The sequence below is a fragment of the Meleagris gallopavo genome, chromosome 19 (assembly GCF_905368555.1).
Source record: "Meleagris gallopavo chromosome 19, MGAL_WU_HG_1.1, whole genome shotgun sequence".
NCBI lineage: Eukaryota > Metazoa > Chordata > Aves > Galliformes > Phasianidae > Meleagris > Meleagris gallopavo.
In genome coordinates this window covers 2,194,231-2,212,514 of record NC_139422.1, presented here as the reverse complement: position 1 = coordinate 2,212,514, position 18,284 = coordinate 2,194,231, and the positions used below count along the sequence as shown (strand labels likewise).

The 18,284-nt window shown below is 47.6% G+C and overlaps 1 protein-coding gene across 1 annotated transcript in view; it reads right to left on the bottom strand.

The window, feature by feature from the left end:
* LOC100539318 (voltage-dependent N-type calcium channel subunit alpha-1B) overlaps nt 1-18,284 on the bottom strand; it is a 95,961-nt gene that overhangs the window by 9,354 nt on the left and 68,323 nt on the right. Inside the window, exons 22-28 of the mRNA XM_031556159.2 lie at nt 14,225-14,321; nt 7,205-7,313; nt 5,286-5,393; nt 3,801-3,913; nt 3,487-3,614; nt 2,289-2,415; nt 1,544-1,654 (exon numbers count right to left, since the gene is read on the bottom strand). Coding sequence (XP_031412019.2) covers nt 1,544-1,654; nt 2,289-2,415; nt 3,487-3,614; nt 3,801-3,913; nt 5,286-5,393; nt 7,205-7,313; nt 14,225-14,321 — 793 coding nt within the window. The remainder of the gene's footprint in view (nt 1-1,543; nt 1,655-2,288; nt 2,416-3,486; nt 3,615-3,800; nt 3,914-5,285; nt 5,394-7,204; nt 7,314-14,224; nt 14,322-18,284) is intronic.

Below are 18,284 nucleotides of genomic sequence, written 5' to 3'. Positions count from 1 at the left end.
CAAATACTTCTGGAAAAATGGAGTGGTGGAAAGCGACAGGCTTTGTCTCTGTGTTGGAGCGTTTCCCAGCAGTGCGGGAAGACATTGCTGGGACTGCTCTGGTCTGGGTGGGACCAGGAAGGCAGCACTGGAGAGGTCATAAATCACGGTATCACTGAGGTTGGAAAAGACTGCTAAGATCATCTAGTCCAACCACCAGGTGCATGAAGAAGCAGCTGAACTCTTCCTCAGAGAAAACTGCAGCTGCATGGTGCAGTGAAAGCAACCCAGAAGGTTGCTAAAACCTAAATCAGCCATATCTGCTGCAACAGAGAGGAGTTTCCCAAGACAAAGCTTATGCTGTTGGTTACTACATTGCACTGGAAGGCTACTGGAGGTCTAGGATAAAGGACAACTTTGTTTTGGAAAGGAGTATGGTTTGTATGGGGGTCTGTTTCTTTCATTAAGCATCCTGCTTAGTGTTGCTGATAACTCAGAGAATCCCAGGAGACAAGATCCCATTCAGTGACTTGCTGGAGCTCTCATACAAAGAGTGGAGTTTCTGACGTCAGCTGGGAAATTTGTTAGGCAGTGAAGCATAGCTTACATCAGCCTAAGCACACTGGCAAAATTTTTCTATCTGTTGGAGCCATTTCCACCTATGCAATACATGGCCTTTGAGTTTTGAGAGGCAGCACATCTTCCATGTCCTGCTTCATACGAAGAGCAATGGGGAATGGCTCACAGCCATGGGCTGCTCACTTCTTTCTGTATGAATCAGGCCCTTTGAACAAAAGACACAACTGTGAGATGTTCTGACACACAAGAGGAGGAATGGAGTCTAGAGAGCACCTGGGTTAACAAGCAGTGAACACATACAATGCCCAAGAATGGTACGTGAAAACCACGATCTCCTATGCACTGAGGAACGTCCACAATTAATCACCAAGTTGCTGTAAAAGCCAACTCTAATGATGAGGTTTCTTTACAAGAAGTTAAACAAGGAAAATGAAATCCTTAGCGACATATTACCAATCAAAATCACAACACAAGATAAACTAATAACGGTGGGAAGAGGAAAACACAGGGAGACTGCTTCATGTCTCAGTAAAGCCTTCCAGGCACAGTCTCCCTGGTATTTTCCATACCTCCTGCATTTATCAAAGAGAATCGCAGGAAATCTCCAGCTTATTTTATGGCTGGGACATTGGAGCACGCTTCAGCTGTTTGTCTGGATAGATGGCAGACAACTGGCAGTGGGAAACACATGCCTTTTAGGAATACAGGTTGGCAAACATCTTTGTCCCCGGGTAATCAGAACAGACACTCTTGGGTAGGCAGTCACCATTTAGCAATCCAAAAAGAGGGATTTCTCTTGCTTGCTTTTTGCTGCAACCAGGAGCAAGTAAATCTGCAGACAATACTGTTTTGCACATGAATGCCTATCATCCAAGCAAAAAGCCTGGCTACCTGGCGCCAGGATCAGCTTCCAAAAAACCTCACAACAACAGCTCCAATCCCTTGCCATGCTCTCAGCCTCCCTCCCCTTGCTTCCCTCACTCACCTGAGTTTCGGCAGCCAGGCGTGGCATGGAAGCTGCCCGACCCTGGCTCTCCAGCCCTGGTTGGTGCTCTCCATTGGCAAGTGTGGGGCTGATTTCCCTCATTTCCACCACCTGAAGCAAGAAACAGTGTTAAATAGCAAGACCACAACAGCTTCAAACCCACTGTATTAGCAGTATTCTGCTAATGGATATGTGAAGGGGTGCTGCTAGGGAAAGAGAAACTGGGAGCTGTGGAGCACCCAAGTTATTCTCTATCAATAGGGTTGTTTTCAGCAAAGACAGCAGTGAGCCACGAGCCATGGCAATGAATCACAGAAACACAGAATCATAGAATGGCCTGGGTTGAAAAGGACCACAATGATCATCGAGTTTCAACCCTCCTCCTATGTGCAGGGTCACCAACCACCAGATCAGGCTGCCCAGAGCCACATCCAGCCTAAATGAACCCCAGCTCTGACCTGTGATACCTCTCCTCTGGGTTTATACACTGATAATAATGGGACAACAAGGAAGACAAAAGCCTAAGAGTCCTATCTCAGCAGCCTGTTATCAGCAGGATAAGCACGTCTGCAGACACAGCTAACAGATTTGCTTTTTCTCCACAATGTTCAAGCAAGTTTTGGGTGGTAAGAGAGACAATGCTTGTCCCAGAGAGCAGTGGACCTCTCCAGCCCTCAGAGAAGTGTCTACCCTGACATCTATTAAGATCTGCTGCATTTCACCCAGCCATCACCTGTTTGCTTACCCGTTCAATGGGGATCTCCTCCGAGTGGCCTCGTTCAAAAGCTGGTGTCCTGGTTTCATAAAACACATCCTGGGTGCGTTGGGTCCCCCAGGAACTGGACTCTTTGATCCCACCCTCTGGGGCTGGCCTGCCAGAAGGTAAATTGGAAGAAAAGATGAACTCTTTTGCAAAAGGGTTTTGCTAACTTAATTGTGGTAAAGGTAAAGCATCCAAGTAACCTCTAACATTTCACTTCTGAAACCAGGTGAAGGGTAGTTGGTGAAGCTATTAAGTCCTGTAGGCTTCCCCAGGGCCACTTTCTTTGTAACTCAAAGATCCCTTGAGCAACCAGGAAAACAAAGAAATCAGCACATTCTTTTTCAGTAAATGAGGAAATCGACCTCTGCAGCTAAAGTTCTAATGAAGCAAAACAGACTGTTCTGGAATTCAAGCAAATTACGTATGTAAAAACAGACAAATAACCTTAAATGTCATTGGTCAAGCACAACTGTGCTCAGGCTAAGTTAAATTCACGCAATGTACAGTGGTATATGTAGCCCTAGGTTTCATATCTGAATCTGCAGTTGGTCTCCTGAGGTATTTAAACCTCAGATCTCTATCATTAAAAAATCCATGGCATTAGTGACCCTGAAGAAAGTCACTGAGGAACAGGAAATGGAGAATTGATTAGGGATTGCCATTACTGTAACTGTTTGGTAAGCTTTCTATGGAGGTGTTGTTTTGTCCAAAGAGAGGGAGTCAGACATTCTGTCCCAGATAGCCCTCAGGAAACTCTTGCTGTTATCAAGTGCCATAATCTTAAAGGACATGTCTGCTCCCAAGGCCTCCTGGTGTCCCAAGAACTCACTGCATTAGTGATCCATTGGTTGATTAGCTTGGGATTTCTGTTTTGCAATGTTCCCAAATTTCTATAACCAAACTCATACTTAAAACTGGCCACAATGGAAAACACTATAATTAAGATTCAGAGACCACTGAGGAAACACCCTTTGGAGAACCCACCAGTACCACCACGTGGAGAACTGCATTGGTAGGATGTATTTCGGCAACCACCAGTGGAAAGCTGTCCTGGCCACATGTGAGGAGGCCCTTGAATTTGGAGATAATGGTAATACTCTGCACCACAGCAACTGAATCAGCAGGGTCAGGGTTGACGTATCTGCCCTCGGTGCCCCTGCTCTGTATCACAGATACTCACAATGTGCCCCCGTTGTTGAGTGAGGCTGAGCTTTTCTGGCGCAGGAATGCCTTCGCGTTGCTGAATGCTGAGGGTTGGGTTTGCTCCAAAGTGGCCTTCAAGGGGTGGAAGAGTGACACTGGTCCGGGCTGTGAAGAACAAAAGATTGTTCTAAGAGATGGAGCTGAGTGTGGAGAGGATGCACTGCACTAACAAAGCATCCTCTGCATCCCCAGACTTTCTGAGTGCAAAGCACCAGTGACTCCAGTGAGAACTGCCCTCTGCTTGAGAAGCAGCTGCAGGAGAGGGAGGACAGGGAGTGGCATCCCCAGTACCTGGCACAGCCCCCCAGGAGGCTGGTGGACTTGTTCCCTGCTGTTCTTGTTCTGTTTGTAGAAGTCAAATATCATGAGCGCTGCGTAGACCTTCCCCACGGTCATCTCATCAGCTGTCCACACGTGGTGAAACGCATGGAGGTGTTCGGGTGGAGAAAGGGAAAGGACCAGGGGAGTGATGGATAAGTCAAAGTGCATGAGAAACATCAAAGGGGTGTGAGAAACAAGGTGAAAGAACAGGTAACATTAGAGTATTGAGGCAAAACAGACACAGGGAAAAGGAAAAAAAAAGCAAAAAAGGTTATCACAGAGTTATTCAGATCTTTGCCAGTTGCTGCCTTTAACATCTGAGGAGGATGGCCCCTTGTCCTTAACTCCCAATGGCAAACATTCACAGAGGCTTGGTGGAAAAGAATCAGGCAGAGAAACTCCGTGCCATTGTCAGCATTGCCAACAAAGAACCACTAAATTAATACCGGATCTGCAGCAAACTTTTTAATCAACAAAAGAGCCTTATACCAATTTCTGTGAATTAAAGTCAACCGGGGCATAGCGGGCTAACATACATCTCAAAGTATTTCATTTTTCCAGATGCCTTTTTCACCCTCCCAGCTCTGCTCCGCTCCCTTCCCTACCCAGCAGCTGAACGAAAAGGAGTTAAAAGACACAAAGGCACCACGAGAAGTGAGGAGGAAAAGAATTCTGTAGTTGCTACCCACTGATCTGCACCTCCTCAGTTCCCTCATCTGTCTTAATTAACTTTGCCTTTATTGCTCTGCACTGTTTCTCATTAATCTGAGCCCTTCTCAGGAATCTGAGCCCTTGCTTTGGCCAATCAAGATAATGGCAAGCTTTCCACTTTCTCAGCACTTTCTCCTGGGATATCATTGAGCAGCGCAAGGTTCCAAGATACCTCACTTCTGATTCTGTAAGTTCTCAGCAAACTTTTAATTTTCTTCTCCTGGTTTTCTGCAGCAGACTGAACCCAGATGGCAAAAACTGCTCTCCTGCCCTTTGAGGCACAGGCTGGAGGCAAACAAAAGCTAGAAACAACATCTGAAAGAGGCCACGCAGCATCGGTCTCTTCTCAGCATGGTGCTTTTTCTAAGGACATGAAACCTAGTGTAACGTTAAGGAAATGCAGGCCTAAATTTGACCTCAGCTTACCTGCTCCTTAGGTGGTTATAGAATCATTAAGGTCGGAAAAGATCACCAAGTCCAACCACCAGCCCACCCCACTATGCCCAATACTCACGTCCCTAAGTGCCACATCTCTCTGTTTTTTGAAAAACTCCAGGGAAGGTGACTCCATCACTTCCCTGGGCAGCCTGTTTCAATACCTCTGTGATCAGCAACACCTGCAAGCTGATCTACACTGGTTTTCTTTGCTGCATCCTGTGCATATGAACCTGGATAAGGCTTGGGACAAAGCAGGCATGAAGGGGGAAAACCCATGCCAGGCTTCTTGGAGGACTGGGTGCTTACGTTTGTGAGGAGGCACCAGCAAATCCAGTGTCTTCTGAGACAGGTTGGGCCAAACCAGAGAGATCTCCTTTCTCAGCTCAGCATCACACTGGTGCTGCTTAACACCCCCTGAAAAAAAGGGAGAGGAAACAAGAAGGCACATGAGTGAAAATCCTCATTCATTCAGCACAGCAAGCACAGGAGAAAGCACATCCCCCACTCTCCTTCCTCGACAGCACCAAACCAGAACCAGCTGCAGCAGGGAACTACAGACCACGACTACAGTGTGTGAGCTCAGCAGGGCCAGCCCCAGCCTGCTGACCTGTGCTGTCACCTAAGGCTTAAACTTCAGCCCCAGCCTCCTCTACCTAATTGCACGTGCTGCCCAAGTAGGTACCACCAGCAGAAAGCAGCAGCACCTGCAGGGTGTGATGCAAAGGTGGTCAGCGATGATTAGAAACCCTCTCTACCAACAGTCCTTGCTGAGCTGTTTGGCAGTGAGACATAAGCAAACACTCAAAGCACAGTGCTGTATCAACAGCATCAAACAGGAGCCATGGAGCAGCGTAAACCAGGAGGAGTTGAACACTGCAGCATTATTCAAACGGCCAAAGTGAGGTCTCAATACACAAGTGGAAAGTGATTAAAGTATATGTAAGCCAACAGGCCAGCTCCCAGCTGAATGCACCACACAGCAGGCAATTAAGTAGTTCATCTGAATGACAGAGATTATTTTTCTAAGGGGAAAGTAATGGGAGGAGGCTCTGGGTGCTCTGCTACATGGCAGTCTGAACTCCCACACTCGGTCTCATTAGGGAGGGTTTATTAAGGGCCTGTTAGCCTTACTAAAGACTCAATTAAATGCAGCACATGAAACCTATTCAAACCAGCAACACAGCAACAGAACAGGTCAATAACTCAGCCTCTGAGCAACGCCAGCACTATCGGCCAGGCTGGTTCTCTGCTTCCTCTATGGTGTATGGTTAAAAAAATAGGAAGGGGGGACTTTTGCAACTGAAAAAGTCTGCGTGAATTACCCTGCTGACAGCCAACTAGAACCCTAAAATAAGGCAAAGTCTCAGGGCTTCAGTGGCTTTCTCCAGGGTTTATTACTAAAATACAGTGTTGGCCCTAAAATCCCAGATAGTCCTAAATGCATCCTTAAATATGAGCATTATTAGGGGAGTCCTTCCAGGGCCTCAGAGTTTTTGTGTTCTTCCAGCATCGCCAAAGCATCAAAGATGAAGTTTCAGTAACAGGCTAGGAAGGCAATTAATGCAGAGAGGGGGAAAGGGTGGCCTAAGGAAAAGCACAGCATTCTATCCCACTCATCCCTTTGCTCACAAGAGCACTGTTGCCTCCTGCTAGCCTCTAAATTAGGTAAAACAGTGCTTTGGCCCATTGTGCCTTGACTGTGACCCCAGCCAGCCTGATTAAACAGCGTAACGACCCGTAGAAAAGGCCGGTGTGTTTTACTACCTTGCAGTGTTTAACTGGGAAGTGAAGTATATGCCTGACTAAGCACTTAAATAATAAAATTTTATCTCAGGGCAGCTCGGAGTGCTCTGAGTCACTGCCTCACCACAAGCAGACAGTAACACTGTTTGTATTTTTTTTTTCTCCCTCGTGCTGGGATAATCACAAAGTGAGGTGCAGAAACTCTTGTGTCTATTACAGAGCAGGCACAGGGCTCCCAGCTGAGCTGGGATGGCCAAAGCTCTGCACATCTCCCTGACCACGGTGCCAGGATACGGCTGCCCAAAGGCACAACAGGGCTCAGGACTCCCCTCTGCTGCCTGTCCCTGGAGCTCTCTTGTATTTTGGGTGTGGGGAATGAAAATGGGATTTCCACCTGGCTCGGCACTGCTGTGGTTTCAGGACTGCAGAGCAGCAGGCAAGCTGGGGTTCAAGCCATGCAGCTGTTGTTCCCTCCCTCTCACCTGAGGCAAGCTTGATTTCCAGAGCAGTGCGGATCAGGGCCATCAGCGTGGAGGTGAAGTGGACTGTCAGATCCTCGGGTGAGATGGGCATGTTCATCCTCACCAGGCGCTGCAGGAAAAAAACGGGCACTGTCAGCTTTGGTCAGCATTTCTCCCCCTATCCCTCCCCTTCCCTTCCCTCCTGAGAGCCCCTATTAATAGCTCCATTGCAAACATGAGCCCTTCTCCTTGTGTTAACCTTTTGTGCACTGAGCTCAGACATCTTTCCTGGAGCAGCGTTGAGCTGCTGCTGTTGGCTGTGATGGATTGCCAGCATTTGTACTGCAATCCTATAAGGAGATTCCTTCCAAAAGAAGCTGGTTTGAATATCCTCATCCCATTTCAGAGCCTACCACTCTGTTCCTGATGGTCTCCATCTGCAGTCCTACCTGCAGCCTCTGGACATGTAGCTCTGCAGACCTTGGAGTGCTCCCATGATGATGTCTTTTGCACACAGCCTGAAGCACACTTGGGCCACGCAGGGCCAATGAGCTTTGCGGTTTGGCCCAGTTTGGGTCTGGCTGCTAATATGTAAAAGGATAAAATGTTCATTTTTTGGAGACTCTTGGGTTCTACCTTGGACCTCCTTTACCTATAAGCATTCCAGGAGCTGTGAAGATCTCCAGTCAATGAGCTACACAGCTCCATCCAGGTCTTACCCTTAGGGGAAGGAGCTGAGTGGGTGAGAGCAGGACTGTAATTTCCTTCTCCCACATTCTTTCAGTCTGCACATGGAATAGTCCCCCAGAATCTGCATGCATCTTCCAAGATCTTTAGACCTGGTGGTATCTCCTTCCCCACCAGCAATCAGGACCAGCTCTGATGGGGCAAAACCATCCCTGCTATATGCAGTACAGACCTGAGCACAGTGCTTCAGAGGCTGTGGCTCCCTTAACACATCTGGCGTCTGAGTATGGAAACGCAGACAGGTGGAAGCATTTTCTGATAACCTTAGCAATGCATTTAAAGGATGAATTTCTTCTCCTTTGGCAATCTCCTCGTTTCTCAGCTCCTCAGCTTTCAAAAGCTGCTGAGCCTCGCTCAGAGCCTTATCAGAGCAGCCCCTGTGCTTCCGCTCCCAGATTGCTCCTGCGCCCCGAGGAAGTCACCGAGAATTAATCTTTGCTGTAAGCCAAGCAGGAGCCTGGCCGGGGCCCCTCGCTCGGGAGGGAATTTCATCCAAGTCCAAAAGCTGCTTAGGCTGTGGCTTTGATCCCTATCAGTGTTGCAGAACCCTCTCTTTGTTCAGCACCAGCCCGGCGTGCTGCTGCAGCACCGAGCACGGGTGCACGGGAGAGCGCAGCGCCTGCCCTGCGTGCCATGGCACCATGCAACACCAAGGGCTGCTTGGAGAAATCACCAACACACAGGCATTGTGCTGCTGGTGCTGATGGGCACGGGGGGCAATAATTAAGTGAAAAAAATCTGCTGACATTTGGCAGAGCTGAGACCCACCCTCCCCCCTTTTTTTATCTTATTACGCATCTTCGGATTTCATGGCACGGTGCACAAAGGACTCATGTAGCAACCGACCCTGGCTCCTGAAGGCTGAGACGAACCACTGCAATCTCAAAGAGCTCTTAAACTGTGCCCAGAGGTTATCAGTTGTGTCTGACAAGCCTCTGAGAAAGTGGAATCAAAGCCAAGACTCCCCTCCCTTTGTAACTCAGTGACAGCAGCAAATGCTGGCAAAGCCACAACCATTTTCTCTTGTCTCTTGTCTCCAATGAAGAAGCATTTTAATTCAGACTTTCCCCTCAGTGCACAAAAAGGTAGCACAAAATTTCTGCATCACTGTGAGCCCAGAGACCAGCTGTCCCATCACATCCCACCGCAGTGGGACAGAGAGAGTAAAGAGCTGGAGAGTGAAAGAAGATGCATGGCAGAGAGGAACAAGCAGATGAGAAATAATCCCTCCAGGAGAGCTCTATCCTCACACAAACCAGCACCAAAAACCTATTGTGGGACTGCAATATCCCAGTCCTCTCCCCCAGTTTCCCAGACTGAATTCCCCAGAAGTGTGGAGGCAGAGCACAGCAAGGCTGCATGAAGGTCTTTCCTCCTCAATTGCATTCAGGAGGGATATTAGTAATATTAGGAGGAAGTTTTTCCCCCAGAGGGTGGTGAGGCACTGGAACAGGTTGCCTAAGGAGGCTGTGGATGCCCCATCCCTGCAGGCATTCAAGGCCAGGCTGGATGTGGCTCTGGGCAGCCTGGGCTGCTGGTTGGTGACCTGCACACAGCAGGGGTTGGGACTGGATGAGCACTGTGGTTCTTTGCAACCCAGGCCATTCTGTGTTTCTATGATTTAAAGGAAGGTTTTCAAGAGGTAGAAAGGAGGTTCAAGCTTGCATGTACAACTGCACACTTGCTTTGCTGAACAAAATACCTGCACCCAAGGCAGCACTGGGTGGGACTGCTGAGAACAGCCACCTGGAAGTGTTCCCAAATCACAGCCCTTTCATCTCCCTGCTTTCCTTTTTTCTAGACCCCAGAAGGACCCCATATGAGCATACTGACGGGGATGGCAGGGAAGCTTGCACTGCCCTGGGTTGCTATGGGAATTGATGGCCACAAGCAAGGGGTGTTCAGGTGAATTAATAATTTGGGGCAGTGAAAAAGGCAAAACCAATGCAGCCCTGGCAGGACGGTGCTCCCCATGCTGCTCCTCTTCCTCCCTCTGTCTCCCATATCCAATAGCATCAAAGGAATAGTAGCAGCAGCAGATGGAGTCCCTGTTTCTGTTCCCAGTGTGTACCTGGGGACCCATCTCCAGCTCTGGGATTTAATCAGAAGGTTTGGGAGGGATGCAAAGGGAGCTGGCATGGGGGATCTCATTATGTTTCTGCAGGAAAAGGCCCCCAAGGGAGGAGCTGCAATATTGTCTCCAGAGTCTCCTAATTAACTTTGTGTATCACAAAAAGGAGAGTGATAACAAATGGTAACTGATTACAGCTGGGTTACAGTAGGTGATGCTTTTTGCTGCAGTTGCTTGTATGGTCAGAGGGGAGCAGGCATCTTCCAGCACCAGCAGAGACTTCATTGCAAATAAGCAAAGACATGGGCAACAAGGAACCAGAGCTTTGCACCAAGTGGAGTTGGCAGAATTTGTGCCTGCTCAGTGTTTGGTTTCTGAATGTCTTCTGCCTGGAGAATTCTGGGGCAGCATTCACATAGACAGTGAACATGCTGGAGAAATGGGGAAATGCATGCTGGTGTCAAAATCCAGGCGAGGGTAAAGCAGCACCTGGGTGAGGCTGAAGTCTTTTGCTGGTTCCCAGTGTGACCCAGAAAGTGAGCACTGAGCTCAGGCTCAAACATTTGCCCAAGTATTGGCAGAAAGAAGAGCTGGGAAAACAGCTGGCACCCTGATGGATTTTAATTATTAAGAACACCTCATCAGCAGCTCCTGAGCAGCCTCTGGGACAAGAACTGCTCTGGGAATAATTTTCAAATGTGAATAAATTCAGGACAATGGAGCACTGCTTGCAGAAAACGAGGCTGAATTTGGTGAATAAATTATTTGCTATGAATAATTCACTCCGACCTACTTGTAATTATTCTGCTCTGCTTTAACTCTTCTCTCAGCTTCAGAGAGGCTGCCCAAGCCTTCCTCCCTTCGACGGCAAGGGTGGATTTAGATATAGGGGAAAAATTCTTCACGATGAATATGGTGGAATAGTTTCTGAGGGAGGCTATGGATGCCCCATCCCTGGAGATGCTCCAGGCCAGGCTGGATGAGCACTGGGCAGCCTAAGCTGGTGGGAGGTGTCCCTGCCCATGGTGGAGTGCTGGAGCAGGCTGCAAGATCCTTTCTAGCCCAACCATTCTATGAGTCTACACTTCTATGAACACTGACCCTGCCCTAGCACACGGTCAGATTGCTGCATGGAAAAGTCCCATCACACTGCAGAGAATTATAGCAGCAGCACGGGCATTTCCTGCACCCATTTTACAGACCCCCTCCGTGATGCAAAGAATGGATAAGCAATGTGGCAGCTCCTTGCATGGAAGGAGCCCTTCCTGCAGGTCAGGGTGCATAGCTGGGACTTAAAATCATGGAATCATTAAGGCTGGAAAAGACCACTAAGATCATCCAGTCCGACTACCAACCCCAGCATGCCCACTAAACTATGTCCCTCAGTGCCACATCTCCACGTTTCTTACAACCTCCAAGGATTTGCACACCTCAGGTGTGAAGTCCTGCCACGTCTCTGTGCAACAGCCACTCACTTCCCATGATGTTTCCTCCAGTGGAGGGAAGGCAACAGCCACAAAGCACACAGATGCCTGCTGAAAATGTTGCTACTAGTGAATAGCATATAAAAACTGAGGACTCTTCACCATAGACAAGTGATGATAAAGGGCCTCCAAGTCTCAATAAATGAGAGTAAATGTTCCCAAGAGTTCCCAAACTGAGTAAAACCAAACAACCCCAACCAGCCAATGGGCCAGAGATCCAATCTCAAGGCACTAGAGTGAAGTCAAAGTGGTTTTCTCCCCTTTTTTTTTTGTTTAACCAGATAGAAGAGATTTTAAAATGCATTTCTTCCCATTTCCCCCACCCTGGCTGCAGGATAGAGCTCTCCTGGTGCCCCAGGACCCCACATGCATAGCCAAGCTCCGGCCGAGGGTGGGCACACAAACCCAGAAGGACAGCTGAGAAAGGGGAACAGAAAGCAACAGAGAGGAAGGACAGCAGCCAACAGGGCTGCAAGGAGGAGAAAACCCAAACCAAACAAACACAGACATACTGAGAAGGGAGACGACTGGGGAAAAACACACAAAGCCTTTACAAATGGAGAGGACTGGGAAAAATTATACAGATGGAAAGGAAAAGGATGGAGGTGTGGGGCAAAAGGGCTTTTGCCAGACAGAAGAGGAAGTTTTAAAAAAATCTACATTGCTTCGTTGAGAGGGAGGGAGCAGAAATGATGCAGAGACCATGGGAAAAGCTCAGAACTGGTCTCAGGTTCATACTGCTGTGGTTTGTGGCTCTGTGATAAGGGACAAAATGAATCAGATTGCCCTCGAACTCAGAAACCTGACGTACAGTTGAGGTTTGAGCTGTTCTGTTGGAACCCATCTCTGGTTCAGCCACACATAGGCACTTTTTAGAGGTTTCTAAGTAGGTGGGTAAAAATTAAACAGCTCTTTATATATATATATATTTATATAGAGATATATTTTTATATATATATATCTTAAAAATAAACCATCCGTGTGTACCTAGCTTCTGTGGATTTTCCCTGCAAAGACCAATTAAACCAGAGACCAGCTAACTTAGAAGGAAAGGACAGATTTGGGAAGGCACAGCTGCAGTGCCTGCACCTAGGGAGTTCCTCTGCAGCAGCTGAGAGCCATCACAGAGAGACACAGAGACTCCTCACTATGGAAATCAGCCAAAACCCTCGTTTAATATGCTTATTTTAATACGTGTTATTTATATATTCTTTTTTTTCCTCCCTTCCTTTCAAAGATTTGGAGGGGAAGGGGGGAAAAAGTGACAGCTTTATGCTCCTGGCACACGTGTGTGACCTCAGAGCTGTAACATCTCCAGCTCCCAGCAGTGCCAGCTCCCTGTGAAGTCAATGGGAACTCAGAGGTGCTAAAAGGATCCACTGATTGCTCTAAAAGCTTTGGGGTTTCTGTGCATAATTGGCACCTTTGCAGAAGTGTTTAACTGTGGGTATCCATCTGAAATAGCTAGGAGGGCATTAAGGCAGCCGGGTTTCTCGAGTGGATTCATGGTAAGGTGGTGATGAGTTGTTCAAACAGAGGTGCTCCTTTAAACAGCGACTATTATAGCATCAAACTCATCAAAACGAGTATGGAAAAGATACCGAACTGCCCAGTTTTAAGGTTCTGCTCACTTTGCTCTTTATATCCCAACACGCAGAGGAAGGATCTTGCAGAAAGCCATATCTGAACCTCTTCTTGCTGCTATGTGTCCTAGCAGGCCTGGTTTTTTTGTTTTTTTCTGGGGGGGGCTTAGTTCAGGTTCCAAAACCTGGCTTTCATACAGGCTCAATGGAAAAAAAAAAACAACCCAGCACCTTTGGGAGGGACATTGTGATCTGAATCCACTGTGTCCCACTGCACCAAGCACAGTGAGGGGTGAGAATTAGGCTTGCTGGTACCCGAAATGAGGTCAACAGCAAAAAAAAACCAAACAACCACCTACAAAACCAACAACCCGGTTGAGTTTCATGGACACTGAGTTGAGCTGCGCAACTCTAGGTGCTTATGGCAGACTCCTTCTGAAATAAATGGTGAAGTTTGGTGTTAAAAGATCCCGAGGAGCTAGCCCTGTTTGTATCTGAATTACCACTGTGCTCATCAAGGCAGCAGCTAGCAAGCAGCCTTTCGGCTGAAATGCCTTTCTGTGGTTCAATTAAAAAGTTTTTCAGAATCAACAATCAGTTTGAGTGATTTCTTCATCTCACCATCTTAAATGCTTCGCATTAAAATAATTTCTTTCATGAGGGTATTTAAGGAGGCCTTCTGGCGTTGCCACTGTTTAATAGCTCGCTAACTCCTACAGCACTGCCTACTCTAATTACACCAATCTAATTTAGAGGGGGGAAAACCACCATCATACTGATGGGCTAGTGAGAGCGGTGGAAAGACAAATGGGGATTGTGGTGGCAGGGTAATTTACTCATTAGCACCCTCCCCAGAGTAGCCTAAATGGAAGCAGAATGAGAGAGAGAGAAACACTGATAGAAATAGCAGAGACATAGTAAGAAAGACAAACTGACGTGCCACCGTTTCAAAGACCAAAAAAATGGTTACAAAAAAAAAAAAAAGAAAAAGAAAAAGAAAAAGAAAAAGCAGCAGATCCAAAATCCAGTCTGCTCGGGAAGCAGATAGAGCGCTTAGAAGGAGTCCAGGAACAACACTAACGTCACAGGAATGGCACCCGCTGCAGCCACGGCACAAAAAGCTGGTGGGTTGGCAGGAGCTGCTGGGGTGGTCTACCTTATAGGCAACGCGAGCAGGGCATTTCTTTCCAAGGCCTAGAGGTGGGGACATGTGTCTCAGCATCTCATACATGTCTGTGTAACTGATGCGCCCGCTTGGAGTCAGAGGGAGAGAGGCAAAAGCGAGAGGAGACGGAAATCAAAGCAGAGCAGGATGGGGAAAAGGGAGGTGGGGGAAGGGGAGGGCAACACAACGGAGCAAATGAGGAGGAGAGAGAAAGGGGAAAACAGACAAGAGAACAGAGATCCGGTTAATCAGGTTTCTCAGGAAAACAAAACCAAAGAAAGAGGTGGGTCAGTCAAAGGTTCTCCACTTCCATTCTTGTGGTTCGGCACCCAACGTCTCCTCCTCGCCATGGGAAGCCCCACATCCCCTGCAGCTGGGAATGATTGAGGTCTTGTTTGGGAGGGAGGGCTTGGGTTTGGGATGGGTTTTGGGGGCAGAGGTGTGCTTCCTCTGCCTGCTCCCCAAACGGGTCCAAGAGGTTGTGGTCACCATGCCAGGGAGAGCTGGTAGGCAGAGTTATGGGACAGGGGGCTTTCCCTCAGCAAATGAAGAGCTGGGTTTTCAGGTTAGCCTATGAACTGCCAGAGAAGAAATAGCTATTTCTAATCCTAAAACTCCTAATTTGCTCAGGGGCACAGACAGGGACTGCTCTAAATCAAAAGTGCAAGTCTGCAGAACTCCAGCCAGACTGAATGTGGGGTCGGCAAAACCAGAGCCCAACCTGCAGGATGGTGGTGGAAATTGGATTTGTTTCTGCCTTGCATTTGATGGACCCCTCTTTCCTCAAACCAACACCCACCGCCTGCCTTCACCACCACCGTCTGCCTGCCCTGTGTGCTGTCATGGAAACCCTTCAAGAAGGACAGCTGAAGAGGCAGGCACTGCATGCCAGCCTGCTGCCCTGACACGGGTCTCAAATCCTATGGAAAGCACTGATGCAGGAGTAAGCTGATGAGAGAACTCACCGTGCCAAAGCCATCTATTCCTGTCCTCTCCAGCTTCATAGCCCAGAGTTAATCTGAAGGCTGGTGAGAGACACAAATTGTAATTGCAGCCAATGATTTCCCCCTGGCTTCTCTCCTCTGCTCCTGCTCCTGGCAGAGGGCTCGGTGCCTCTGAATTCTTGGCAGTGCCCATCCTCTGCTCTCCGCCCTCACTCCCAAGTGCTGCACACCTTCAGGAGGTTCCCTGCTGTATCTAACATAACTCGTGAGCTCAGAGACACGAGTGTTGCTGCTCTCAAGGCAACCTCTGGCTCTTGCAGTCGGGTAGACTCAAAGCTCATCCCTTCATCTCTCCCCTGCCTGGACAACCAGCCCTACAGCCCCATTCCTAAATGCCCTTCCAGCTCAGGAAAGGGAAGGGTTCAAACCTGAGTCACTCAACTGGAGGGACAACACTACAAAGCCCCCCAAAATCTTGTTGCTCCCCAAAAATCCTGGGATAATGTCTCTCTCTGGCATATAGATGTAAAGAGAAGCACTTAGACACTGTGCTGTTTTTCCCTAACACTTCCCACCCAGCCCCTGTGTGATGCAAGCTCGAGGGTTGGCTGTCTCATAAGGCTGCCTGGCCCCAGCCAGCTGGGTGTGGGAAGGGATGGGGCAGGGATGAGATGCACGGAGGAGTCCATCAATCATTCCTTGGTCAGGCAACCAAGTTTTGTTACGGTACAGTTTCTTTTCTGTACCGTTTGCATTTGCACTTGGGGGTAAAAGAAAAGAAATAAAAACAAAACTGAAAATGCTGGAGGGAGTCTCTGAAGTTGCAAACCTTGTATGCCACCCTATGAGGGCACTTCTTTCCTAAGCCCAGGGGTGGAGCAATTACACGTAACAAATTGTACATATCCTTATAATGAATCCGGCAACTGGAAAGAAAACATCAGAAGTTATGACAGCAAAAACATGGGGAATCAGACTTTCCCTTGCAAACAGAAGAGGTTGGAAGGACAAACCACGCTGAAAAGCAAAGTTAGCCTGATAACAACTGAGTTTGTGATGAAGAAGTGACTTTAACACAGGTGGAGAGAGAGAGAGAGTGCTTCCTGCTGCTCAATAAAAGCTTTATATTCATATTTCTTTCACAAAACCTTCCATGTCATAAGGTAGACTTCCCATCCATTGCATTTACTTTCCAGCATCAACGTGCTTTACCTCTCTATGCCTGAGCATCTGCCTACAGAAGGCATCTACCCACTGCCCAGGCAATGAGCAGCCCAGTAAAACAAAGGGCCTGCGGCACACCAATGGTTTATTTAATAGATTATTAATAGGATGAGCAGGTTCAACAGAGCTTGGGAACCTCTGCCTCCCACTGCTCTTACCTGCGTAGCCTCAGCTTGTTGTGTGGACAGTAAGCAATGTGCTGGAGAGAGAGAAGCTGCATCTCAAGGTCCACCAGCACTGGGAAAATGGAGTGTTCATCACCAGAAGGTGAAGTCAGATGCCCGGAGGCAGCTTTATGGTCGGTCTTATTAACTCACAACAATACTTTCAGCCAATTTAACAGTAGGATTAGATTTCTTAATGTTCTGCAAGTAACCAAATCATGTATAAAAAGAGCTGCGCTGAACTTCAGAATGACCTCTGAAGAAAAATGAGATAATGTGGCTTCACTGCGTTTATTTTTGTACCTTATATAAAGAAGGCTGGAATATTTTGGAAATGCTCCTTCAATATTACTGCTTTTTTGGATGTGAAAAATTAAGGTCTATTCAAAACCTTCACAATCAACTCAAAACTATTAATTTAGAAACAGATCAAATAGGGCTGTGTATGTCTTGGCTGCAGGCCTAATCATAGTTACAAAATGTATGTTGGTTGAACTGAGTCAAGTCAAACCCCAATTTTAGAAGGGCTTTGCCAAATCAGCGTGTAGCAAATGCACAGGAGCATTTCCCTGCTTTCTCCATGAGTCAGTGGGACTCCTCCTTGGTTGTCCCTTATCCAGCATCCAGGAATAAGGAATGGGAAGGCTGACCAACACTCCCAATAGCTCTAAGGTTTGTGCACTGGGGAGTAGGGCATAAGGGAGGCAATTCTCACTTTATATATCTTGGATGTAAAGGAAATTTTCTTTCTCAGCTCACCCTTCAGTTCAGCTCTATCCTGGTTAACTCGCAGCCTCAGAACCTTGTGTGCGTTTGCTCTCCCGCTCTCTCCTTTTCTGTGATGCCTGAGGTCTCTGCTACCCCTAAACCCAACACTTTAGCCACACTTACCCCTCCTGAGTGCCACACACATTCACAACAGCTGCTAGCTGCACTTTTTAACTTCCGTTGGAATATATTTTTCCAGGAAAATTTTAAAGAAAGTTGGAGGTTATAACAAAGCCAGTGGTTTCTGACATCAGAAATAGGTACGTCAATACACACACAGGTAAGCCTATGTTGAAAATGCTGCCTACGCAACAAAAACATAACAACATTTGTACTTGTTTGCCAGCCAGCATCTTTCATCAAGGGTCTCAAGCTACAGAAGGTGGGCAAACACCATCATTTCCTTTTGCATGGGACAGCCAAGGGGGAGACTGTGAGAGAAGGCATGAAACAGTCAAAGATGGAAGCAAAAGCTAACAGCCTGGGACTCTTCCTTCATGCAAATTGTACTATGGTCATTATTTATCATTCCTCTGCAGATACAATATACTGGGAGTTGAAAAATTGGTTGGAAGCTTTCTTTCAGCGAGTTTGACCAACTAAGAGAACAAACAGAGAATGGATTCTCAACAGCCCTGCATCTTCAGCTGAAAAGTGGGTGCTTTGTCCTGCTGGGAGCAATGCCTTACGGGACAGTTTGTTCAGCTCCATCCTTGGATCACCACTGGGAGACACAATGTCCAAGGCCACAATGGAGTTCAGCCCAAACGTTCAAAAGATTTGCTCTGGCCTTAAACTAGAAATGGATTTGAGATTGCTCTTACGTTGTGGAAATGTTAGCCCCACTGTGAAAACATAAATGATTTCAGTGGAATGATTCACACATGGAAAATGCAGAACATGCACGTGTTTTGGGACCAAGGCTTGAGTACCACGCCTCAGCTTCCCCTG